The sequence below is a fragment of the Anguilla rostrata genome, chromosome 10, assembly GCF_018555375.3.
Source record: "Anguilla rostrata isolate EN2019 chromosome 10, ASM1855537v3, whole genome shotgun sequence".
In the NCBI taxonomy this organism is placed as follows: domain Eukaryota; kingdom Metazoa; phylum Chordata; class Actinopteri; order Anguilliformes; family Anguillidae; genus Anguilla; species Anguilla rostrata.
The window spans coordinates 7552133-7577835 of record NC_057942.1 but is presented as its reverse complement, the minus strand read 5'-3'; the positions used below and the strand labels follow the sequence as shown (position 1 = coordinate 7577835).

The 25703-nt window shown below is 50.2% G+C and overlaps 1 protein-coding gene across 1 annotated transcript in view; it reads right to left on the bottom strand.

Moving 5' to 3' along the window:
- Positions 1 to 7977: 7977 nt before the first annotated feature.
- Positions 7978 to 25703, bottom strand: part of LOC135264839 (sialidase-like) — a 136901-nt gene continuing 119175 nt past the window's right edge. Inside the window, exons 3-9 of the mRNA XM_064353756.1 lie at positions 17605 to 17660; positions 16380 to 17068; positions 14274 to 14310; positions 10918 to 13392; positions 10055 to 10230; positions 9729 to 9784; positions 7978 to 8288 (exon numbers count right to left, since the gene is read on the bottom strand). Coding sequence (XP_064209826.1) covers positions 8072 to 8288; positions 9729 to 9784; positions 10055 to 10230; positions 10918 to 13392; positions 14274 to 14310; positions 16380 to 16457 — 3039 coding nt within the window. The 5' untranslated portion in view covers positions 16458 to 17068; positions 17605 to 17660 and the 3' untranslated portion in view covers positions 7978 to 8071. The remainder of the gene's footprint in view (positions 8289 to 9728; positions 9785 to 10054; positions 10231 to 10917; positions 13393 to 14273; positions 14311 to 16379; positions 17069 to 17604; positions 17661 to 25703) is intronic.

Below are 25703 nucleotides of genomic sequence, written 5' to 3'. Positions count from 1 at the left end.
GAACCAGGGGGAGATTCTTCAAGGATACTTCTGTGAATTGGACACAGCCTGTGGGTTGCATCATGCACGTACACCCTCCCACCCCCCACCCCCCGTCCCACAGCTCCCTGACCCCCGAGGCCGCCGGTGCTTTTTCGACAGCTCTCAGCGCGCCCCGCTCCTCTCCGGGACCTTCTCTGAGGGGCGGCGGCTTCCTTTTCCGATAGCACGGGGGACCGCAGCGCTGCGCCCGTCCCATACAGATGAGGTCTAAGTAGGCCACTGAGCGCTTCAATCGCCCTCCCTTTAATTGGAAATCTCAGATACTCCCCCAGCCGAGCAAGAGCGCTCTGACGCATTACATATAGACAAGAGGGCAGAGACCATACAATTAAGCCAACATCTCTTCCCCCCCTAAATCAGATCGAGTGTTTCCCATTTCATTTTTCCTCACTCCCCCAGCCGGCCCAGGAAAAAAAAAAAGCTCTGACTTTTAGCCTGCATTCGCTCGACGCGAGGAGGGGAAAGTGTGACTGGCGCGGCGGTTTGCAGGCGCCCAGATGTGGCGGGAGCGCGTCTCTCAGCAGTACAGCGCTCAGCGCTAAATCAATTGTTTGAGTTTACGCGAGTCCGTTACAGCCAGACTGTAAACTCTGTCAGAGCCGAATTAACACTGGAAACTTTACTGTGGATACTGTGGAGTACGTATGTGAGTGTGTGTGGGGGGGTATGTGCAGGTGTGTATGTGTGGGTATGTGCAGGTGTGTATGTGTGGGTGTGTGTAGGTGCGTGAGTGTGTGTGTGTGTGTGTGTGTGTGTGAGTGTGTGTGTGAAAGGTTCACACATATGCAGTGCCTGTATTAATCCTCACATTAATCCTCATGAGTGCATTTTGATTTACCTGCCTTCATGAGCACAACCCAACTGGATAATTGCCCAGAGCAGAACTGGGTCCAGTTACAAAAAACAGAACAGGAACCCCGTCCCGCCTGGGCAGCAGGTACCCTCCAGCTCTCCCCCGTCCCAGCCTGACACACACATCGGTCACCGGCCGAGCCTCGCTCCAGCTCCCCAAAAACAAACTCAGACCTTCCTGTTTTTCCCAGAGTGCAATGCGGCACTACCGAAACGGCACACTGGTTAGACAAAAAGAGGGCACCTCGCCTCACGGATTCGTTTTTTTTTCCCCCCTCGTTTTTTTTTTCGTCCTCGGGGTCACGTTAGTCGCAGCAGGCTGGCAACAGCGGTGGTTTCCGTGTCCTAGAACAAAAAACAACAAAAAAAAAAAGAAAAGAAAAGAAAGGACCGACTTGATTTACGGTCCGGTCCTGATTTAGAACTCGGGGTCCAGATTCAGTCTCTCGCGGTCTGAAAACAAAAGGGGGGGGGGGGGTTGCTGTGATTTGCGGCTTCGTCGCTGGGACAAAGCCAAAGAACAGTACAGGAGCTCCCAGATTCATCGCTAGGTTCACCTTCAGCTAGTGGGCAACAGTGAAATATGGCTGTTGGGGGGGGGGGGGGGGGTGAGGGAGGGGTGGGCTTGTAACTCGGGGGTTGCAGGTTTGATTCCCAGATGGGGCAATGCTGTACCCTTCAGTAAAGTACCTCACAAAAACTGCTTCAGTAAACATTGTATCACATTACAGTCACTTAGCAGACACTCTTATCAGCAGCAAAATGGACTAAAATATCCATCTGTATAAATGGAATGTATCTAAATAAAATATAAGCTGTTGCACTGAATATGAGTGCCTGCTAAATGTCCACATGTAATGTGTTGCACAAATGACAAAGTGAGACTGGACAGACAAAGTCTTCCTTCTGAACTCCTTATCTTGGGGGAAGCCGCCAGGCTCTGCTTAAGTGTCGCACTGCGATGCAGGCCAGGGAACATTTTGAGGGATCATGCCCTTTCCCACACGAGCCTGGCCGGAGGCCAGCTCCTCATCTTGCCCTTTGCATCACTTCCTGAGACTCCTGAGCCATGTGATGCAGTCATTCCCCACAATGATGTCATTGTGAAGTATGGAACAATAAAGATGCAGTTCAACTAAATTGCCCCCCCCCCTCCACCCGCCACCCATTAAAACAAAAAAAAAGACTTTTTAAATAGTCTGTGCATCCTGCTTCCTGTTCCGTTTTGTACACTGTGATCTGTGGATGCATTGTGTTCTTTGTGCGAATGTGTGTGTGTGTGTTTATGTGTGTGTGTGTGTGTGTGTGTGAGTCCCTGCAGCGCTCGTGTGTAACAGCCTTGGCAGGACACGGCGAAAGAAATGTAAAACCCCCAAAGAAAAAAAAAAAAATCAATACATCATCATGTTGTGGATTTTAATATTCCCTGAGCTCGGAACGGCGACATTCCGGAACAGTGGAAACCCTCCATCCCCCGCAGCTCCGACGAGGCGCACGCCGCGGCCTCCACAAATCTTCCTCGCTCCTCGACGCCATCGCCATCGCAAATTAGCCAGACAGAGGAAAGCCAGGGGATGATGTCACTCCCCGCTCGTAAGCCTGCGTTCTTCTCCGAGCTGCGCCTTATCTCAGGCCGCATGCAGCATATGCGCGTGAATATGCAGACGGTATTCACCCCCTGCTAATTCCACAGCGTTTAGCCGCTAAAAAAAAAGGACGTTGCGCGTCGTAACGGTCTCCACCGGCTTTGCCACTATGCAATAGAGCTTTTTTTTTTTTCCCCTCCTGGTAAAATTGCTCCAATTCTCACAGCTTTTTTTTTTTTTTGGTTCATTGAGGTTATCAGCGAGGCTGTAATGGAAAAGCAATCTTCAGGCCTCGCCATAAACGCTCACGGGGATTTCGACTCTGTTCCGTGCCCCGGCCACTCAAAGACAGACACCCCCACTCGGGCTCTTTTTTTTAAAACCCACCTCCGTTCCGACGGGGCGATGTTAACAGGCCACAATCTTCAGGGTTTCAACCGAAAAAAATTGGGCCGCCCAAGTGGAACGACCTGCCGGAGTACCTCTGCCGTGCCGAAGGGCCGGTGCCGGCGGGAACAGAAGCGCTCCACACCGCGAGCTGCATCACGTCTTCACTGACACAGCACGGATGCTACGATGCTAGCACATCGGCAAATAGGACACGGTTCACGCAGAACACCAAGCTTCTCGCGTTAATGTAAGCTAATGACGCTAACGCCTCTTCCAGCAAGCAATAAACCAGACACAATCTTACTTAAATGTCAGCACAAGAAGTGGCCCATAAAATATAAGTGTATTTATATAATTATATGGGCTATGATGCCCCAGTGGAAGCCAGGGATGGAGAGCTCGTGAGGCTCCAGCAGGGCTAAGTGTGCAGAACTCGGGAGCTAGTCTGCGCTCTCCTGAACTAAGAATAGAAAGACTGAATAATAGTCATAAATTAATCATGGCTTTCAAATCTGGACTGCGATACGGCTACTTACAGTCATACACTTTCTCCAAAAGACAAAAAAAAAACAAGCGTTTGATTTTGGGTCCGGCGTGGGCTCCGAGCTCAACTGCGTATTTTCGCCGGTGATGTTGGAGCGAGGCGATCCCCCCCCCTTACTTCCCCTCTCTCTGACGCACTTCCCACTGCCAGCTGATGTGACGGGCGGCCTCCTCGCTCCGCGACGTCGCTACACGCACGGCGACAGCAGGGGCGGCGGCGACTGAGCGGCTTGTCCCGCTGGGCCGGGCAGGCGCGCAAAGGAAGATGAAATTCTCCGCTGCCGATCGAGTCGCCGCCAACTCGCACGCGCGCGTCTTTTTTTTTATAGCGCACCGCGACGCAGAACTTTCCGGACCTTTCAGAAGTCGCCTGATTAGCGTCCCGCGGCTCGGCGTTAAAAGACCCGGGAGCGGCGGGGCCGCCGCGGAACCGCGCCCCCCTCCCTCGAGGACCGACTCCAGCTCGCGACGAAGAGACGCTTTGAAGCGGTGATGAAACTTTCCCGCAACGTTCCCTCAGATCCGCGATTCTTTTCCTCCGGCTCCCCCCTCGCCGTCCTCTCGGAAGCGCCTCGGTCGCCGCGCTCGGCGGGCGGCGTAACCAAGCGAGTCTGTAGCCTGACGTTCGCCATCTGACAGGGGCGGCGTGCGATTAATCAGGGCCGCTTCGGCCGCTTTGATCCCTGGGAGATGGAGGCCAGGGCGCTGTTGCCGTGCCTCTTTTTTTTCTTTTTTTTGAAAAACCACACCAGACCTTACAGCGTTTAAGGTTGCCATAGCGAACGGGTGTCGAAACCGAGGACCTCCTCGTTAATTTGCATAATTAATTCTGGGTTTTTTTTTTTGCAGCGTGCTGCGCGTATGGATTCCGACGAACAGTTCCCGATCGCGGAAGATCAGATGGAAACAAAATGGAAACATGTACACACGCGCACACATAACTATGCCCCCCATACATCACTATATAAATCCCACGCTGATCGTATGATCTTTGAACAGCCGCCAACGCAACTGCAGTCAGGGCTCCGTTATCCAAACGGCGGCCATGCCTTTTTACGAGCTGCAGTTCGCCGCCTGCGACGCTATCCGCGCCACGACAAACCCGGGAGCACGTGCTGCCGGAATCTGGCGGTAAACGCGGGGGCTTTTCGTCGGCCTGCGGCCGCGCGCGGACCTGTTTGATATTCCGAGGGCTTTCGCAAAAAGGAGCGTCGCGGGTCCGCCAGGAGAGAGGGAGAGAGAGAGAGAGAGAGAGGGGAGAGAGAGAGAGAGAGAGAGAGAGAGAGAGAGAGAGAGGGAGAGAGAGAGAGAGAGAGAGAGAGAGAGAGAGAGAGAGAGAGAGAGAGAGAGAGAGAGAGAGAGAGAGAGAGAGAGAGAGAGAGAGAGAGAGAGAGAGAGAGAGAGAGAGAGAGAGGGAGAGGGGAGAGAGGGAGAGAGAGAGAGAGAGAGAGAGAGAGAGAGAGAGAGAGAGGGGTTTTGTAGGAGAAAGAGAAGCGATTGCAGACACCATGGCTGAGCAGTTCACGCATTCCAACCATTTAATTTATGCAGAATCTTGCAGTGCCGCTGAACGGGGGGGGGGTGTAAAGGGGGGGGGGTTAGGAACGGACTCTGAATTGAAGAGCGGGTTTTAGCGGCTCGAGCGGGGAATCAGGACGCGGTCCCCCAGGGGCCCGGGGCCTCAGCAGAGCGGCTTAAGCACAGCAAACAGCGAGTGAAATTCAATTTCAGCCCCGTGACACCTGTCTGTCTGCCCGTCTCCTGTTTCACAGGCGCCATGGCGACCGGGGTGGCCTACCTACCTCTCTCCCCCACCACCTGCGCTCCCCGTGCGCCTCAACCCCCCCGCTCCCGGAAAAAACGCCACGCTACGAATCTCATTCGCCTCTCCTGGCCGAGCGAGCGCAATCTGAATTCCGCCACGCATTTCTCTTTTCTTATTTTCTTTTTTTTTTTTTTTTTTAACTCCCCAAAAGAAGCGATTTGAGGAAAGACGCTCGCTCGAGGGCCGCTGCTGATACGCCGTCTCGCTTTTAAAAATCTGTCGAGATACTGGGGGGGAGAGAAAGGAAGAGGAGACGGAGGAGAAGCCGAAACGCAGCAGCCCGCTGCTGCCAGGCGAGCGGAGTGGAGATGCACTAATTAAAGAAGCCATAATTAGAGCCGCTTCTGACAAACAGGAACAGGCTTTCATCCCCCTCTCCCCTCACTGTAGGCAGAGCCCCCCGCTCAGGCACATCCCTCCACTGCTCTCCTCTCTCTCTGTTTCTCTCTCTCCTGTTTCTGCCTCTCTCCCTCTCTCTCTCCCTCTGTCTGTCTCTTTCTCTGCTTCTTGGTGTCGCTCCTTCTCTGCCTCTCTCTCCGTCTCATTCTCTGCCTCTCTATCCCTCTCTTTCTCTGCCTCTCTCTCTCCTGTTTCTGCCTCTCTCTCTTTCTGCCTCTCTATCTCTCCTGTTTCTGCCCCTCTCCCTATCTCTCTCCCTCTCTCTGTCTCTCTCTCTTTCTTGGTGTCCCTCTTTCTCTGCCTCTCTCCCTCTCATTCTCTGCCTCTCTATCCCTCTCTTTCTCTGTCTCTCTCTCTCTCTCTGCTGAGCTTATCCAGGCTTTCCCACTTTCAGCACAAATGTGCTCTACTTCCTGTGACTCACAATAAACCATAAGCAGTCTAAACTAGCATTTAAACTGGGGCAAAAAAAAACGCAAAGTGTATTTGTCTGTTTGTTCTCTCACGGCGCACAGCGAAATCGAAATTAAATCTGACAGTTTTTCGCGTCTTTCAACGACATGACGGAAGAGCAGACTTATGAACTGGTGGGAGGCGCGCAATCTGCGTGAGAGCGATTTCAGAAGCAAAGGCCTCTATAAATAAACATGTGCTTTTCAAAATGCCAGCCTTGTGTCGTTTTAATTACCTTCCCCCAGTCACGTTGAGGAACGAGAGCTTGTCTGAAATGAGATTTTTAAAACCCGTATTGTGACAGGCGGGAAGGATCCGAGTGGGGTTGTTGTTTTTAAAAAAAAAATGTTATTGTTAAAACGGAAGAGCGGCGGTGGTTTATAAAACAACGGGAGGTGAACGGTTTCGCGCGGAACCGTACGGACCTGTAGCGCGGGCACTGCGCATCCACTCTCCTCGTGCTAACTCTCCTCGTGCTAACTCTCCTCGTGCTAACTGCGTCGTGCTAACGGCGGCGACGCGTCCTCGAGCAGGAGGGCTTCGGTTACGTCCCTGAGTCATTCGAACCCGGGATGATGTTTCAAAGAGCGACAGATAGCCTGTCAGAGGGACTTCAGAGAGGTCCTCTGCGCCATCAACAGACATCAAAGTGCCACGGCCCTCCACTGCTCTTGTGTCACATGACTGAGATTGTGCGCCGTCAGTCGCTTTGGGGCGAGCGCAGAAATCTGCTGAAAGGAGAGGGAGGGGGAGGGGGAGGGGGAGGATGGGGGGGGGGTGAGAAAGTCAGAGAGAGTGCTAGAGAGTAAAAGAAAGATGGAGAGAGGGAAAAAGTGAGAAATGGAAAGAGAGCAAGAATGAAAGTCAGAGAGACCGCAAAAGACAGTGAGGGCAAATGAGAGACGGAGAGAGGAAAAAAGTGAGAGAGAAACAGAAAGAGAGCAAAAATGAGAGTCAAAGGCAGAAGGCAGACACATGGGAAGAGAGGGAGTGAAAAGAGAGAGAGGGACAGGGTGAAAAGAGAGAGAGGGACAGAGAGAACCGGAGAGGGCAGCGCTGACGTTTAAAGTGGGCAAAGCCGTCGGCGCTGACTTGCTTTGTGAGTGTTGAGGACGCATCTGGTGTGTGCACCGGCCTGTCCCTGTGTGGGTGCCGGCAAATCTGTGCCCGTGCGTATGCGGGCATGTGTGAGAGTGCGTCACTGCTCTCCTTCTCTCCTGTCAGATGTCTTCTTCAGACAGACTGGGTAATGCGGACCGAGCCGAGCTTCACGAGAGAGAGAGAGAGAAAAAAAAGAAAAAAAGTTAAGTTTACCCAACGTGCCCTGTTTGTTTAAACAAGAAATAATTACGCGGGAGTTGGCAGGAGATGTTGTTTATCAATATGCCCGTCTGGGGGCTAGGACGATGATGACTATCGTATTGTGAGTTTATGTTACGGCTTCCTGCTGAACCGACTCTGGGTTCGGGGCTGCGCGGACAGGCCCCTGCTCATCTTCGAGCAGTGAAACACTGCCATCGTGTGGTCACAGAGCAGAACTGCAGCCACATCCAAACCTGGTTACTCAGTAGCAGTCTGACGACTTGGGCGCTGTCACTGATTTGGGTAACAACTTTAAAGCTGTGCTACATTTCTCAGTTTCTCTGAAAGCATTATTGATTCAAATGAACAACCACCAAACTCGTAATCTTGTGTTGGAATTGAAAAAAATAAACTGGTTAACAAAAAAACAGGTTACTCTAAGTTGTAAGTGGACAAAAAGCACTGCAGTTATGCCTTAGACTGTATGACCTGAGTCTGGATCTTCCACTTACTGGAGCACATTACAATCAACTCTCAAAACAAGAGAAAATATTTAATATTAAATATTCTTATTTTTAAAAAAATTTCAAAACATATTTAAAGGACACAACAAGCACTGCATGGAAGGTTACACTGAGGCAACTCTAGCGGACAACACAGCCAATCTAAAACTGAAATCTTAACATCTATTCAAAGTTTTCCTGAACAGTGGCCCTCCCTCTCTCCCTCCCTCTCTCTCTCTCTCTATCTCCCGCTCATCTTGCGCCTCCTCTACATCGTCTCCTCTGTCCTCCCTCCGGTGGCACTCGGCCGTCTCCCTCTCCAGCTCCTCCCTGGCCTCCTGCAGCTCCGCGGTCAGGCGCTCCACCCTCCTCCTCAGCTCCTGGAGCCTCTGTCTGAGGGCAGCGGGGGCGACAGATAGCGGGGGGGTGAGGCTATCGCTTTCGTTCGGGGGGGGGGGGTTAAACAGTCTAAACGATGCCTAAGCTTGCAGTTAGCAGACAGTAAAGCACCTGTCAAAATCAGACCTCGCTGCAGACTTTTTATCAGTGCCTTCGGGAAAGAACTTGGACTATTTTTGGCTCGTTTTTTTTCTCTGTCACTTCAAATGCCTGAAATAACAGCGCAGCTTGTCCTTGAAAAAAGTGTGGTGATAAATTCACTGAATAAATTCATCTTTTTGCTCTTCTCTTCAAAGCATCATACCTAGATAAGCTTCACAAGCTAAAAATGCCATAAAAACGTGTTCAAAAATTGCTGTTCTCAAATGTATTTGTTCAAAAGAAGAAATCAGTCCACAAAATCCAATCTTCAACAACTACCATTGAAGGATTAGGCCCTTTATAAAGCAAATGCCACTTCACTGATAAATACTGTTGCATCCTCCAATAGGAGAAGCCACTCCAGAATGTTAATTAAGTTCAGTTACTTTATAAAAGTAGCTTTCAGCCCCCAACTATGAAGAAGAACAGACAATGGGCGAGACGAATGTAATTAACTGAAGATGACTTTGACACCGCATGTGCGCTAGGCGGGAATCTGAAGTGTTTTCAGATCTGTGTTTCAAAGGCTTCAAAACAAATCAGCCCTCCTGTTTCAATAACACATTCTTTATATGACCTCAAATAAAGCACTAACACATTACCCTATTCTGCCTTAAATCACAGGTTATTCATCCATTTTAATTTGCCTTTATTTAACCCAGTCAACTGAGAAATCGATTCAGTTTTCAAGAGAATGCAAAGGACTGTGTGGACTTTAGAAGTGTGTTTATCGAGCACAGCAAACTGCGACCTCGGTTTAAAAGTCTCGTCCGAGAGACGAAAAGGCCGCCGTTAATCACGGATGCAAAATAACCGTTTAATGAATAAAAGCCGCGCAGCACTCTAAAAAAGGACTCGAAAAGCAGTCGCGCGCAAGCCGCCCAATATCGAGGAAGTGCTTTTAAGAGCTGCTCGCTCCCTCAGCCCGCGGGCACGCTGCTGTGGAGAAACAGCACGCGACTCGCTCTCTCTCTCCACATTCGTTCAGGCCGAGCGGGGCGAGGGCCAATTAAACTGCTCCGCCAATTAAACCGCGGGGACATTAGGAGGACAGACGGAGGCCATACCAGCGCGGCTACGATAGCAGATAGCCGCATTATGGCCGCACTGCTGATATGACGCTATTAAAGCCTGACAATAATAACTGCTTCGGGTTTATTGCCCCGCTGGAAACATTGTGCTTGCGCTACAGAAATCTCGAGCTCCTCAATGTCGCTGCCCGTTAAAAGGCCGGGGATTTACGCACGCCGTGTCCATGTAAGGTTTATGTGAGTGCGCGTGTGCATTATCTACCTCTTGGCTTTCAGCCTCATGAGGAATCCCAGGTTTCTTGCCGGACAGCTCCCTTCCTGTGGAGGCAAAAAAAAAAAAAAAAAAATACACATTTTAAATACATTGATTGAGATAAGATCTTAAGCCTCCATGATAACCACCTAAATAGCATTTACAGGAAGAATGAGATACAGTAACAGAAAAGTGCACTTCAGTTTCAGTTATGTACATTTTGTCTTTGTGCTGCATTATCAAAAGACGCATACATAGGCAAATATCTGTGGTAAATGCAGAGAAGCGTGGGGAGGGGGGGGGATGCTGTGCAGGGTCTGTGTGTGTGTTCTGACCTGGTCTGTGTGTGTGTTCCTGCAGGGGTCCCAGAGCAGGGAGCCGGGGAGGGGGGGCTCCAGCCCCAGGAGTGAGGTCATCACGCTCACCAGCGTTTCGATCAGCTCCGGGCTGGCGGGGGGCGAGGCCGGACCCTCCCGTCCCGTCAGGAGGTCCTCCTGTCCCGCAGCCGGATCTGAGCGGAGAGAACCGAACCGATCGAATCCGATCGAATCCAGAGTGACCGGCATTCGAATGTGATTCAGCTCCACACAATCCCATTTAAACCGAGTTAATTCAGGAAATGAATCTAAATTTAACTCATTAACTCAAAAAAAAAAAAATGCTCAGAGAACATTATGGCCGTTCTTAATTCACAGATCAAATTTCAGCTCATTTCCTGACTCAGCTGAAGCGATATGGATCTGACTCTCAGGCAAGCGAGCTCAGGCGCACATCAGATTAATCACTAACAGTAATCACTTACTGACCCTGCAGCCTCACATTATGACAGGTCATAATACACAGCATGATCAAATCATATGGGAACTATGAACAAAATGAGTAACAAATATGAAAATATAACACAGGTGCTAGTTTGTTTGTTTATGGCAGGGGCACACAACTAGACAGATTATGTAATTATCCTGACTTTATTTTCTAAACAGCTGTAAACATCAGAGCTGGTCCACCCCCATTCCAGGCCAGAGGGAAGTCTTTTATAGTCTGCAGCTACAGCTTATGTCTCTATTAGAAACAGAAGCTTGTGTAAGTGATAGGGCTAATTATGTTATTAAGAGCAGAAGTGTCCATGAAATGCTAATCCTCGCAGGAGGCTGTCATGTTGTTGTCACTACGCAGGTTCTCGCGCGGTTACACATACGGTTAGTCACGGCTCGATCTCTGGAGTGTGGCGCCCCCTTGTGGCCACTGGTCCTCGGCGTTGGCGTCACGTCCTCCCACATCCTGGACTGGTCGGTCCCAGCGCTGTCCCTGCTGGCCTTCTGTGCGCTGCCCCCCTGACCGCCCCTATGGTCGCCCCTCCCAAATAAGGTCTTCCTGGGCGTGGCTTTGGGGGAGTGGGGCTTTTCGGTCTTCCTGACGCTGGGCTCGCCACGCCGCACTGTTGAGGTGTCGTCCGAGCGGCAAACGGGGGACAGCCAGGTGTCGTCGCCCGGGGCGGGGGTGTCCGGGGGGGCGAAGGCGGAAGAGGGGCTGCCCTCGGCCAGGCTGAGACCCCCACGCCTCTCTGAGACCCCCCCGCGCGCGGGCGGCGCCGAGGCGCTAGTTAGCGACTGTGGCTCTGCCGTCCCTACGGCGGCCCTGTTTCCCCTGCCGGGCTGGGAGTCTGCGGGGGCCTGTGCGCTGACAGGGCTGGGGCCGGACAAACCAGGAGACACAGCGGCGTGCCGAGACGGGCCTTGGTGACCGGCGGTACGAGGGTGTTCAGAAGCAGCCGCGCGCGACTGTGGGCGGGGACTAGCGTCGCCACGGGGCGTGGCCTCTACGGAACGCCGTCCCGTCTCAGACTCTCTCCTGGGCGTGAGTTTGGGACGGGGGGTCGGGGGTTGCTTGGCGGGGGTTTCGCGAGCGGGGGAAACGGAAAAGAGTGGGGGCCCTGCCGGCGCTGACCAGTCTCGGGGAGGGGGTCTGCGTTTGGGCTTCGGGGTCCTCCCGGGGGCCGAGCCGGGGGTCACGCTCCTCCTCCCCGCCGCGGGGACGGCGAGGGACGCCGGCGTTCCGGCCGACGGCATTCCCGCCGAAGAGCACTGGCAGAGCGGACAGACCTCGCAGCGTGAAGACGGGGACGGCGTCTGCGTCTTCGCCTTCGCCTTCGGGGACGTCCTGTACCCGTGAGCTCTGACCGCGCGGGACGCCCTCGCGGCCGCGCCGTCTTTGAGGAAAAAGGCCCCGCCGGGACTGCCCAAGCCCGCAGAGCGAGAGGCCTCATTGGCCTGGGTCCTGCGAGAGTTCTCATTGGCTGGATTGGCGCGTGGCGTCGCCTTACGGACTGAAGGCTTCTTGCCAGGCTCCTCGGCCTTTGAGGACGCAGTCTGGACCGCAGAGCGGCTTTTCAGTCCTGACAGCTTGCAGGGAAGGGCTGAGGCAGCTGAGCGAGCGGCCTTCATTGGGCGCGGGCTTCTCTTCTCCGCGAGTCCGCTGCGCTGTTCTGACGACGCCCCGCTGGCTGACGCCGGCGTCCCCGTTTCACCCGGCTCGCTGAGGAAGCCGCTCCGAAAACCAGGGCCCTGCCGCCCCCGCGACGTCTGCAGCCCCGGCGGCGGCCGGCTGGTAGCGGCGCTTCTGGAGAGCGGACATTTTCTCCTCGCCGAGGACCGGCTCTCCGTCTCGGGCTGGCCGGTAATTGGGCGCGAACGGGCGCCGGCGTTTTTCGCGGCAGTTAAACGCTCGCTATCTGATGCTGTCTCGGCCTTATCGCTCGGCTCCGGATTAGTCTCTTTTCTCTCCTCAGCGGGCCGAGAGCGGGCCACTTTGGAGCTGCTGACGGCTGGATTAGAGTTCTGGAGGGCAGCAGCGGCACCATTACATTCTGTGTCTGTATTTTCAAAACGCCCACACGGCTCTGTAGCCTTTTTAGACTCAGACACTCTGCCAGCGAGCGCTCGGCTCCTAGCTGGAGGTGCAGGGCTCTTAAAGGAGGACGTTTCAACTGGCAAACGCGTCCTAGCGAGGCGATCTTCGCAGGGTGGGGCTGAGTATGTGGGCGGAGTCACACCTGTGGGCGGAGCCAAGTCTGTGGGCGGAGCCAAGCCTGTGGGCGGAGCCGAGCCAGAGTGGGACTCCTCAGCTAATGCGGTGCGATTGGCGGCTGCAGGAGCGAAGCAGTGTGAGTGTTTACTGAGTGAGGAGGCGCTAGCAGACGGCGCAGCGTGAGCCTGCGAGACTGCGGAGGAACAGGGGGTCGGGCTGGCGTCCGTGTGGGAGGGTTCGGGCCTGACGGCGGCGCAGGGGATTGGACCGGCTTTAAAACGGGCGCTCGCGGGAGCCAATGGGACGAAGGCGATGGCGGTAGGGGTAGAGGCGGGCGAGGGAGCGGGGGTCTGGCCCGGTGTGACAGCACCCCCGGTGTCTGAACCCGGCGATGCGCCGCCGCTGCTGCTGCTGCTGTCCAGCTTCCAGGAGCGGCGGGAAGGATGCTTTTGGCGGCAGGCGCGGGACGGCGGGAGGCCGCCGCCGGACTGGGGGCTCAGCTTCCTCTTCTTGGTGGAGGACGGGTCCCTGGATTCCGGACCTCCCGGAGCGCCGTGGGGGTCTGCCGGCCGGCCGGGGGGGGCGGGAGTTAGCGCGCGGTTTACCCTGCTCTTCGACTCCAGCAGGGCCGAGGCGCTCAGGAGCCCTGATGAACACACAAGTTTTACAGTCATTTACTCACTCTGTGAAAATGCACAATATGCACTGATATGCACTGTCCCTGACTGAAATGGTAAACTAAACAACATACCGCAAATATGAGCATATAAAAAAAAAAGAAAAAAATAAATATATTTTGCTGCGCTGTAATATTTGGCATTGACAGGAATCGCATATTTGGACACATACTGTGAAGTGCTGTAATACCCTGATATAATTTCAGCGTATTCCATTGTTTCAATCATCATTCCAAATTCGGTAATAATACGTTTACATACTTTACATCTTGAACGTACACCCATGCCATTATGTCAAGGTAAACCGTAACAAACAAATCTGTCACTGCTGATTTCAGGAATAATTCCTGACAAAGTAACTGCAACCGCGACAGGGGCTATTTTGGCCTTTTCATTAAATCACGTTAATGTAATGAAAGCACATTAATATCTGGTTAATGTAATGAGAGCATGCAGTTTGACTGCTAATGGGCGGATGGACTCAGTGCTGAGGTGGCAGGGCAGCAGGTGCATTTCGTCAGTGATCTGTTTGTTGTAACAGCCTGGTTGGTTTGGTCTTTTCCCAGAAGGCCCTGGGTTGCGGACATTAGCTCATATTTTGGTTGGGCAACGGCACGGTTTTGGTCTCCATGGCAGACGGATTACATAATTTTGGCTTGGCGGCCTTGGAACGGACAGGGTTCTAGCCGTTTCTGCCATTTCTAAAATAAATGATCTGTATTTTACTGTCAAGGACTTCCCTCTCCATCTCCAGGACTGGCACATGCACATTTAAAATAAATCCTTTTATATTTTGGAAATATATACATTTTTTTGTACAACAAAATTACCATAAAGAAACAAAATGTACCTTTTTTCAGAGATCCACCACCAAGCTGCACCGTTACCTGGAGTAGCAAAAAAAAAAAAAAGAAGAAGAAAATTCGAAGGACAGATTTAGTGCAATTAGAACGATAATGGACAACTTAGCAGATGCTAATGTGAGACGTGTTAATTTTGGAAAAAAACAGAACCTTCGTTTACCATCTGCTCTCTTTTGCCTAAGACAAAAGAGCCCATTCTGACTGCATACATGATAGCCAATTTTCAATTTCCCAAGGCAGTATCCTATTTTACACTGGTTCAGCTCTGCCCAGTATCAATGGGTTTATGTGCTGCTTGAATTGCAATTCCGCAGAGCTTAATATACTCAGAACCATGACTGATAAATCATCTCAGGCAAGGCTGCAATGCTACACTGGGACAGGAAAACGAGGGGACAGAGCAATTAAATCCACACACGCATAAAAGAATCACCTAAACGTAGACAGACAGCTTTGTACGATGAGGGTGTTCCGGTATTTTAGATAAAGGTCAAAGGCTTTATCTCTTTAGGTACCGATAAAAGGCTGATAAAAGCTTCTTCTCCCATTTCTCCCGAGTGTGGAATGCTCATTGCTGTAACCTGTACTACTGGGGGCGACATAGCTCAGGAGGTAAGACCGATTGTCTGGCAGTCGGAGGGTTGCCGGTTCAAACCCCGCCCTGGGCATGTCGAAGTGTCCTTGAGCAAGACACCTAACCCCTAACTGCTCTGGCGAATGAGAGGCATCAATTGTAAAGCGCTTTGGATAAAAGCGCTATATAAATGCAGTCCATTCCATTTACTGACTCAGGAATCACAGATAAGCAAATACACTCTGAAAAAGGATGTGTTAATATCCAACACACGTTTTGTGCTACTACTTTTGTGTCAGTTTCAACACTGTCAAAGTTACTACTATTGTATTACAAATACACAACCGATGAAGGTGTGTTAAAAAATGGCCCATGCTGTTTTTAACGCATCTGCTTCTTCTGAAGCGTGCGATGTCAGCCGAAGCTTCTAATCGCGCTGCAGTCTGTGAGTCAGACTCAAGCAGGCACTTCACACGCAGCTCAGCAGGCAGACGCGCGGGAACCCAACGGACCAGCAGGGGGCGCTGGCGCGCGAGGAGACGCCGTCATCCCAGCCAACCGAAAACCCTCACTTCCCTGGGCAACACCGGCGCCAATCGTGCGTCGCCCTCCGGGTCTGCCAGCCACAGACGGCACTGGCGCTGCCCGGATTGGATTCCAGACTGGAGCCGGTCCACGCACTAGAACAGTGCCTTACAGGACGAGCCAATCAGTCCCCTAAGATGGCTGCCAATTTAGAAAGAAATGTGCATTTTCATGCGTTTTTCGGCTTATGCGATCGTATGTTTTGGGCAGCAACATGTTTCATTGCTAAGGAATTCTCCAAGATCTGCAGGGCTATGTTTTAAAAGGTTCCCAGTACCTGAAGACTTGAAATAGGAGTGCACTACCACATTTTTGGAGGGACAGGGTGGGTGCCAGTTATTTTCTAGAGCTACACACACCAACCTTCTGCTATATCAGACACACAGCGGCATGTCTTCACCATAAACATGTGTGCAGACTCATGACTTGATTGTGAATGCAGAATAAAACTGGATCACAGAGGCTCATTAAATAATTAACAGCAGAACTTGGCATTGAATCGTGAAATAGCCCTTGTTGTAAATCCATAAATAATATGTGTTTGACCAGAAGTGGAAAGTCAGAAAGTAAAAGTCCTGCCATGTGTTTCTTCCACCCATTAGAATACGTTAGACTTTTAGCAGATGCTCTAATTCAGAACGACTTACACACGTTTTTTTATACCGCATTTACATTACATCCATTTATACAGCTGGATCTACACTAAAGCAATGTAAATACCTCGCTGAAGGGTACAACGGCAGTGTCATACCCTGGGAATCAAGCCTGTGACCTTTAGGTTACAAGCCAGCAAATTTCACTAATTAGTTCTAGGTCCAGGAAAACTAAATGATTGGAACAAAATACCGGGGAGGACTTTTACTTCCTGAACCTGAATTTTCCGCCTCTGTGTTTGCCCCAGGCGGGGCCTGGGGTGTACGGAGGGGGCGGAGACCATGCTGCAGAGCTCGTCCAATCGTCTGCGAGCGTCCCTCAGCTTCTTCTCCTTGCGCAGGGCCCTGTACCACTCCATCTGCTGCAGGTAGCGCCGGGACAGGTAGCGCGTGCGCCGCCGCTGGAGGGGGGAGGGGGACGGGGGCGGGGAGGGGGAGGAGTTGGAGGCGGAGTTGGGGCTGCAGAGCTGAAGGGACCTGACCGCTTTGGAGGCCTTGTTCGCACCCGCCCCGTCCCCGCCTCTCCCCCCCTCCGGCGGCGCCCCGTTCCGCTGGGGGGTGTTGGGCGGCGCCTGGGTGCGCGTCTGGAGGGGGGCGGGGCCGGGGCGGGGTCGGAGGGACCGGCTCGTCCCGCCCCCCCTTTCCTGAGCGGCATCGGGTTTCTGGGCCGTCCCGGATTGGCCGGAGCGGAGCCGGGGCGGGGCTTGGAGACGCGCGGCCGCGGGCTTGGCGAAAGCGGCCCGGCCGGCACACGGGGGGAGGGGCGCCTTGCGTCGGAGCCTGGCCCGTCTGAGCGGCAGGGCGGAGGTGTACTTCACCAGCGGCCGCGGGTAGGGGGCGCCCTTCCAGAACGGGGTCACCGGCAGCTGGATCTTCTTCCGGGCGGGGAGGTACGAAGACTTGCGCAGCCATCGCTTGCTCAGTTCGGGGGCGGGGTTTGGGCCTGGCGCTGTACTGGAGACGCCTCCTCCTGAAACAGTGTGGAAGCATTATAACAACTGCATTACATTACTGACACCCGACAGATGCTCTTAACCAGGGGGCCTGACAAAGCAGAAGCCATCAGCGCTACCATCAGGAATACAAGACTGTAGCAGAAGGTACAGAGCAGGTACAGTAGGCACCGGTAATGATTAGAATCCCCAAAACATCACATAATCTCCATATTCATTATGAGGCATTAACCGTCAGCACCACTACACCGTCTCCCTGCTCATCATCAGACAGTAATGCTAATTCACCCCGACAGCTGAACATCAGAAACTACAGAATGTCACAGCGCTCTGAGCAATTATAATGTGTGCCAGTTCACAACAGAACAGCTGAAGAAAAAAGATGTGCATCCTTCTGTTTTTTTCCCCCTATTACTTGTTGAAAATGACAGCCCTGAATGAAATCCACATGCCGCTTGACTGAATCTATCTCATGGAAAACAATCCCAGCACGCAGTCCATTCGTGTGTAATACTTCATGAGCATGGGAATGATGCATAGATGAGCTCTATACCCGGCTGCTTTTGGCCTGTTCGGTCTTTTTTCGCCGTTTCTCTTTCTTCTGGCAGCCTGAGGAAACCAGATTATAACATAAGTCATTCCTGCTACGCCTGGATCACATTTCACAAACCTCCCACGTGAAATCCTGAAACTAGACTACAAGTATAGCACAGCCTAATTTTCACAGAAAAAGCACATTCAGACTGTACTCAGGTCGAGACTTAAAAAAAAAAAAAAAATTTACCAAGAGATTCAACTACATCTCCTCATTGTCTTAGTCTGTTATCATAAATCATAGGTGCATCTTAGGCACTGCATGCTTAGTAATTGCGACAAGCATATAATGCAACTTATAATGCAAAAAACACATAATTATGCCTAAATAAATATATTTAGTATTTTGGTTTGATTGCAAATGCTATTATCAACATCAACAGTCATATTCTATTTTAATTAACTTCAGGCAATTCCACTCACGAATTGAAAAATGCTCATAATGTTCTACCAGGAATTTTAAATTAATTACTTCAACTGTTATGGAATTGACCCGTATAATGATGCGGTCAAAGTGTGGTTATCCGTGAAACTGCACACCCACCCACTTGACAATAACCTGCGGCAAAATGTAATCTGCCAAAATGTCTCTAACTTAACCTACGATAATTTGACCTGGCCAACATAGCAACCTCGTAGTCTACACGTGCACACTTCTCAATGTGGCCAAATATACAGTAGCCTACTGCAACACTAACGTTTTCAATAACGTGCGCTAACTGTTACTTCTATGAAGCCTTCCCTTACCCATTTTTCACTGGAGGACGATAGATGGGTTTCATGATAGCGCCCAAAATAGCTTGGATAGTTACGCTAAATACAAGCATAAATATTAGATAGTAACCGCTGCTTGATAACAGTAACGGCTTTTAACGCACCGGCGCGTGCAGACACTCAAGAACGTCACGTTAAACGCAAGCGGCAGGGTAGGCTGGCTTTCGATTCAAAACGCGTTCATCCTCCGCATCGAAAATGAGTGTATAGCCTAATAAGACATGACACCTGTTTTCGATTAACATTTAAAATTTGTACATTAATTTAGTTTAATTAAAAAGTGATAGCCTACTGATTGGATTAATCTGATTCAGTTGAAAATCCTGGGTTAATTTAGATAACGTTAGGCCTACATATTTGTAGCCTTTGGCAAATGTTAGGATCAGTATCATTTTAAAGTTCCTTTGGGCATACCTGTAGGGCAGTACAGGGCTCAGTGGTAGGAAATGCGTTCAAAATGGTTATTCAAATACTTAAAAACAGAATAGACTTATAAGACATTTTTCTGAGCAGGATCTTCAACTTGAAGTTTAGTGTTGAGGCCACTCACACATCCCTAAGTAAACCCCCAAAATGTTCATGATATGCTGTGATTACCTGGACTGTCCTGTCATCTCGAGTTACCCTCGTCTCAATCAGTCTGTTTGGCCAAAGGCCCTCGCTGCTAAGCCTACCAAGAGCATAGCCCCCAGTCTGTCATCACCAGTTCGGGTAATTATCCCATTCTCCAGGCAAGACAGAGATTCCCTTTTGTATCCACCAAGGCCAACGAAGAAAGATGTTAATTATAAGACAAATTTCGGGACAAAATCATTCGTCTGGGGTAGTTTGGCGACACTGATGTGGTTTCATCTTTCCCTTTCCCATTGTCACCATTTTCGATTTGAGAGCCCTGGAAGATGGCATAACAAATGCTACAATGTGAGTCAAGTTTAAGGAGTCAAAGGTATGACAGGAGCAAGGGGATTTTCAGTATTGCCGAAGCCAAGTTTTATTTGGGCCACTGTGTGAATCCCCCTTTCCAATTACATTCTCCTGGCGTGTACAAAACAGTCCATCTGATTACGATCTTACATCTTGACACCTTAGCTACTGCACATCACAGTGTGCTGACATTTAATTGCTTTTGGATCCCCCAGTCTTTTCAGGCTCGTGATAAGCTAGAAGGGCAGACATTGAAATATTTAAGTGTATGTGTGTGTGTGTGTGTGTGTGTGTCTGTTCTGGAGGGGTGAGCGTCACTTAGGATTGAAACATCAGATTGGCCTCCCTCTAGCCTCACTGTCATGTCAGTCACCAGGGGGATCTAGTTGACCAAAGGGACACAACGGTGGACTTCCTGGAGAGGGGACTCTTGTTCCTGTCTGTGATGAGAGCTGGGCTGCTGACAGAAAGCCCTCTACTATGGGAAGATGCCCCTCAACCTGTCTTTGCCCCTCCCCTCACCCTCCACCCCCCTCCCCATTCACAGTACTCTCCCACAGACAAGCTGTCACTCAACTAAGGAAGTACTTTAAACACAGAAGGAAACTAGTGTTTATTTTTTCTCTCTCTCCCTCGCTCATAAAGGCACTACCCAGGGTGGTGCATTTTAGGTCCACAACAAATTAAAAGTCACCAAATGGAATCTCTTCAAATTTCAATTTACTAATCCTGTTTAAACACAGATATATCAAATACAAATATTGTGTACATACACTTGTTAAAGCCTCAATGCTGCCACTGTAATTCAAAAATGTATCACTGGAGGGCAAAGCAAACATTGGATATATTCATTAGTTGTATGACACAGGACAATCCACTAGGTGGCAGCCTATGTTCTCATAATATCACTCCTCTAGAACAGCATATCTGTTTCTGCAGCAGCTAAAATATGCTTTTTTCTGGATTTTTCAACAGTCTACTGGGCCACACAGGAAAAGACTAAAGTCACAGATATTGGAACCAATGCAGAATGGACAAATTACAAACAGCTTGTGTGCTGGTGACGTGGACTGACAGAAATTGCATTATGATTTGTCGCATTACTTTTTGTTTGTTTGTGTATTTGAAAATTTTAAAAAACATTAACAGCCAAAGTAACTATTTTGGAGGATTACAAAAAAGTACCAAACCTTATTTCCATTGTGGTCTCCCCTGACTGCCTATGGATTCTCTACCTACACTGAATTTCATGGAACTCATAGATTAGTCATAGATATGAAATTTACAAAAATAACTTCGATGGCTGTTGACTGCTTTTATCACGTTGTCTCTGACTGCTGGTCTTTTAAAGTTCCAGTCTTAGGTCAGGCACTGAATACCTGAGCAGCCATATGGAATAAATTTGATTCCTGACAAACACTGCCCTCATCAGAAAGGCACCCTCTACAGGCTCTCTCCCCTCTAACCCTCCCTCACCTCCAGCGGCACTGGCATAAGAGCACGCGAGAACCCGCCAGCCCAGGCACCACCAGATAGCCATCTCGCGCTCTGAGAGAAAACCCAGACCGCACCGAATATATTTACACACCCTTAAGGGTCGCGGGACGAGGTACCCGCTGCTCCCGCTGCCCCGTTTGGCGGTAGACACGAAAAGGCCCAGGCGAAGACCTCCCGGGGCCCCTTAACCGGCCAGTTCAGCCGGGCCCCTGACGCTGATGAATAGGCCTTCGATTGGGAGCTCCGGGCTCGCGGCGAGGGCCCGTCCCCTCTGCTGCGGGGCAGCGTCGGGGAACGCAGCCGTTTCGTCTAAGTGGAGCCCCGGACTCGGGGACTTGATTAATAGGGGCGAGCGGCTAACCCATACCCCCCCCCCCACCCCCCCTTACCTCACGCTATCTCTCCACAGGATTTGGAAAAATAAGCAGCTGGTCAGCTAACATGACATGGAGCAGAAAGACTCTCCGGCCCTCCTGGCTTACAGTGCAGTGACTTTTATAGTGGGAAGCGTAGACTTTTAGAGTCCACAAGCAGGGCTGCACAGTTCACATTTATGCACCTATAGCAGAGCTCTCAAATTTTAAAAATCCCAATGGGTGAGATTTTAGCTACTGCCACGGTTGGAACTCAGGAATAGTTTGAGACTGCCAACAAATTTCCAACTAAAGGTGGGGACAGGGGGCAGTGACTGTCAATGGGAAAATAAATATAACTGCAGAGGGCAGACATTTCTGGCTACTTTAACTTTAGCCGATAGGCTACTAAACTCGTCTTTTGAAACACCGCAAACTCAGCATGTGAGCCCTCACTGAAATGCATGAGATTTCAAAACTTGCTGTATGAGCACGTGATTGGTCCTCAGTACACACGTCTCTTGTCTGAAGTGTGAGACTTGAGAGCGCTGCTATATGCCTGATGCTGACAGGGGACTTCACCTAACGTTGGTTTTGTTTCCAGCACTGTGTTAAAAAGGATATTGAAAACTCCTTGCTGTGCAAAAAGTAAATGAGCCAGACATTCACACTCCTCTCAAGAGCACTTTAAGTTTTGTATGTTTTTTAAAAAAACTGAGACAAGGACAAATCTGTTGATGGTCATTTACATTACATTGTATTGTATTACATTATAAACACTTGGCAGACACTCTCATCCGGAGTGTTGGACAGTAGTGGAGAACATCAGTGTTATTCTCAAGAATACAAAAATGCACTATCACCAAGAAGGCAGGTACAGAGGCCCATTGAAAAGCAGTACGTGTAATGTCATCTCCTGTTTTTACACTACCACAGTTATCACCGTTTTCTGCAGTTCTGCTTTTTAAATTCTCCTTTGCCGAACTTTCGGGCCAGGTTTCGAAAGCAAAAGTTCTGTGCTTCTGTGTTTTCTACATTTCTTCCTACAAGAACAAACTCTGAGGAGCTGGGGCGAGAGAACTGCCTCAGTGCTCCTCTTCAAACGCAGCGAGCGACACAACCGGCATCACTGACGAAGCAGTTATTTTTCACAGCGCAGTGCGAGCGACTTCCAGAAACCGCTTTCGGAAAACATAATAAAACTCGGCTTGACCAAAGAGGGTGATGTTGTGTGTATAAATGTGCTCTGCTGTGTGTGTGTGTGTGTGTGTGGGGGGGGGGGGAGGGTGTGTGGGCAGTATTTTACACCGATGGGGTGGTGACACACGCACCTTTTGGCTCAAGCAGAGCGTGTATTCCTCAGAATACTGCATTGAACAAGGTCTGATCAACAGTTCAAATGGTTTTATTTTTTCTTGGGGCTCGGGGGTGGGTGGCCTGTGGGGTTTTTTTTGTGGCCCATAGCTGTTTTTTTTCTCCCGTCATTTTATTATTTCTGGTGGGCCTCTTTCTTTTTTTTTGCTAGACGGGTCACGACTTGGTCGCTTGGTTTGCCGTCACCCTGGTCTTTTATGGAAAAACCGACAGCCCACTTCACCGCCAATAGAAGCCACTTCTCCTCATCAACACGTTTTGGAAGCCTTTGCTTTGAAGAAAAAAAGGGAAGAAGAAACATTAGTCAAAAACAGCAGCACAATTCAATTAAGGAGAACATTTATTGTCCCTTTTGAGGGATTTGAGTTGGTCTTTCAGCAGTGCAAAATACCTGACAAAAAACATGTGGAGGACAAACACTGAAGCCAAAAAAAAGGTTTTAAAGAGTAAAAATTGGGTCTTAATAAATAAGTAGACTCAACATGAGGAAACTCAGTAGCATATATTTTTAAGTGGCAGAAGAGCTGAGAGATCGTCAGAATGAGGAGGTCTGAGGCTCCTCGAGGCCCTCCCCGGCCTATCAGGACCCGTCCGCCCTGTCACGGCGGGCGGGCGGTCAGCCGACGTGCCCGGAGGAGAGCGCCAGCGCGGCTGACAGCTGCTTTGTGCTGCCTGTGATGGATGAGCGCCCAGCCCGGGCTGGGACACGGGTCCGAGGGGTCCCCCCGACCCCCCCGTCCCTCCCGCCCCGGCCCGAGCGATCTTATCTGACCGCCGAGGGTCACTCGCGCGCAAGTGCTGACCGGCGGCCGTGGAGCCCCCCTCCGAAACCCGATCTGCCCCGCCCCCTCGGGTGAAGGTTTGGGGTCGTCCTATGAGGGGAGGGGGGGGGGGGTGAAGGCTTTGAGATCTGGTCCAACCCCTCCAATATGACCCAAGTCAGGGCTGAGGGCTGGGGGGTGGGGGGGGGGGTTGGGGGTGCGGTTCATTTCTCCGTTTTATTAAGATGCTGGAGATTAGACGGACTGCACAGGAAGCGTAGTCTCCTCTGCTTCCCCCCCCCCCCCGCTATCAGTGTCAATCTTGTACGGCCTCCATCAATCATGGTCCAGGTATTTGTGTTCACCTGTAATTGACTGAGAGGAGAACAGGGGATGTGTTGCACTGTCAGCTGCAGAGTAATGGCTCCATTCTTCTCTCTCTCTGGCCCCTTTCACGCTTTCGTCTTCTAGAAAAACCCCACTGACACCATTCATCACAACAGACGCCCAAAAAAACCCTGCACCTGAGATTTTGCCTTTGCCTCATCATCCCAGTGTAATAGGTGGTTTGTAATACCAATCAGAAACCATTTAGGTGGCTCAGGGTTGAAGTGTGAAGTCGGTTGTTTTAAAAAAATCAAAGAATGTAATGTCCAGGAAACTGGAATATTACAACACCAATACCAGTTGTAGCCTACTCTATGCAAATGCAGAATGATCCAGGAGATACAAAATGTTTTAAATATAAAAATTATTGATTCTGTATTTGTATGTATAATACTTCATATTTTAGGCTGCTTCCTAAGGGGCATGTCCCAGATGGTGTATTTGCACAAGAACTGCAGGTGGTGCTAAGACTTAGGCATTTTGAGATCTCCCTCTTTGAAGACGAATCGACGTCAAAAGGGTGCCACCTGATTCCTTGGATATCACATCTTTGACTAATTCACTTTTAAGATGTTTTAAGATGCAAACGACGAAAAAACAGGTCAGACGCAAGAGACTATTTTTAAAAGCGGCACATAAATATTAGCGCCGCGATTGAATTAAGACGGGAGTGTTTCTCCTGCAGGACCATCTCGCGTCCGGTTCATCCTGCCGGAGTTCACAAAGTTCCGAGATGGAGACCCAACCTGCATGGAAAAATGATCAGCTGTGAAGGGGAACGGGTTGCCGTTTCCATAAATTTCACCAAGGCAACGGTTGAGAGCATCCCCTGACAACCGGTATCTCTCGAGCCGCTCTCCTCCAAATGAGAGGGAAATAAATCATCTCTCATCCAAGAAAAAAGCCACTTTCCAGAATAGCGCTTAACCGTTTTTTTTTTTTTCACGAAAAATTCCTTGCATCCTTAATCCACCAACCTAGAGAATACGCACAATACACCATTGTTAAGGTCTGACATGCCGCAGGTACCTTTTTTTTGCATAAATCGGGGCGAAGCGAAGAGAACTATGAAAGGTCTGCCTCGTAAATAATGGCAGCAATAATATTGAAAATGATAACAATACCAACAACGTCGGCGAGTCCGAAGGCGGAGACGGCTTGCCTCTTCCCCAAACCGATTTGACCCCGAGGAAGAAAAAGAAACATTTGTCATGAATTTATAGGCTCGGGGTTAACAAGGTCTGCTACTTAGACAAACAGTACGTCCCCGAGTTGCTGTAAATAACTAGCAAGCGCTACGGTACGGACACACACAGTCGCTGTCTGTGGAACCGCGGTCATGGTAAAAAAGGAACCGTGCACGAACCAGACAGGCACTTCGGAAGGCCGGCAGACAGTTTCGGCCACCTGAACAGTAGTATGGCGCAATCACGGCTATGGGCTGCGTACATATGTTTTTAATATCTACTCTGTTCTCGCAAGATGTACTGCCTAGAAGTAGACTCGAATGTAATCAAAACGCTGACCACTCTGTTAATAATAGCACTTTCAGTTTTCGTTTAATCAAGAATAATTAATAAATGTACTGCTGATGGTACTAGAGTAGTCGTTTTGAGACGAATGTGTTACTCAAACCTTTATTGTGCTCACAATATTTTTCAATAAAATAAATTTTCCATCCAGTTGGGCCAGTTTTACAAAGGGGTGCGTGGAAGTACTGTATTCCCCTTCTATAAGCAGTTTTGGACAAGCAACATTTAACCAAGACAAATTTCTGGAACTAGTGCGCGCGCACACACAGGCGCACACACGTACAAAACGCATATATAAAAATATAAATGCAGTGCCTTGGCTCGACAAGCACTTCTGCTCCCCACAAAGCAGCTAAATTCTCAATACTGCTCTCTGACAGTCCGTAAAATTTGAAAGGCCTGGGGTTTGAACCAAAATTCTGCCCCTGGTTGAAGAATTATGATGAGACATACCAA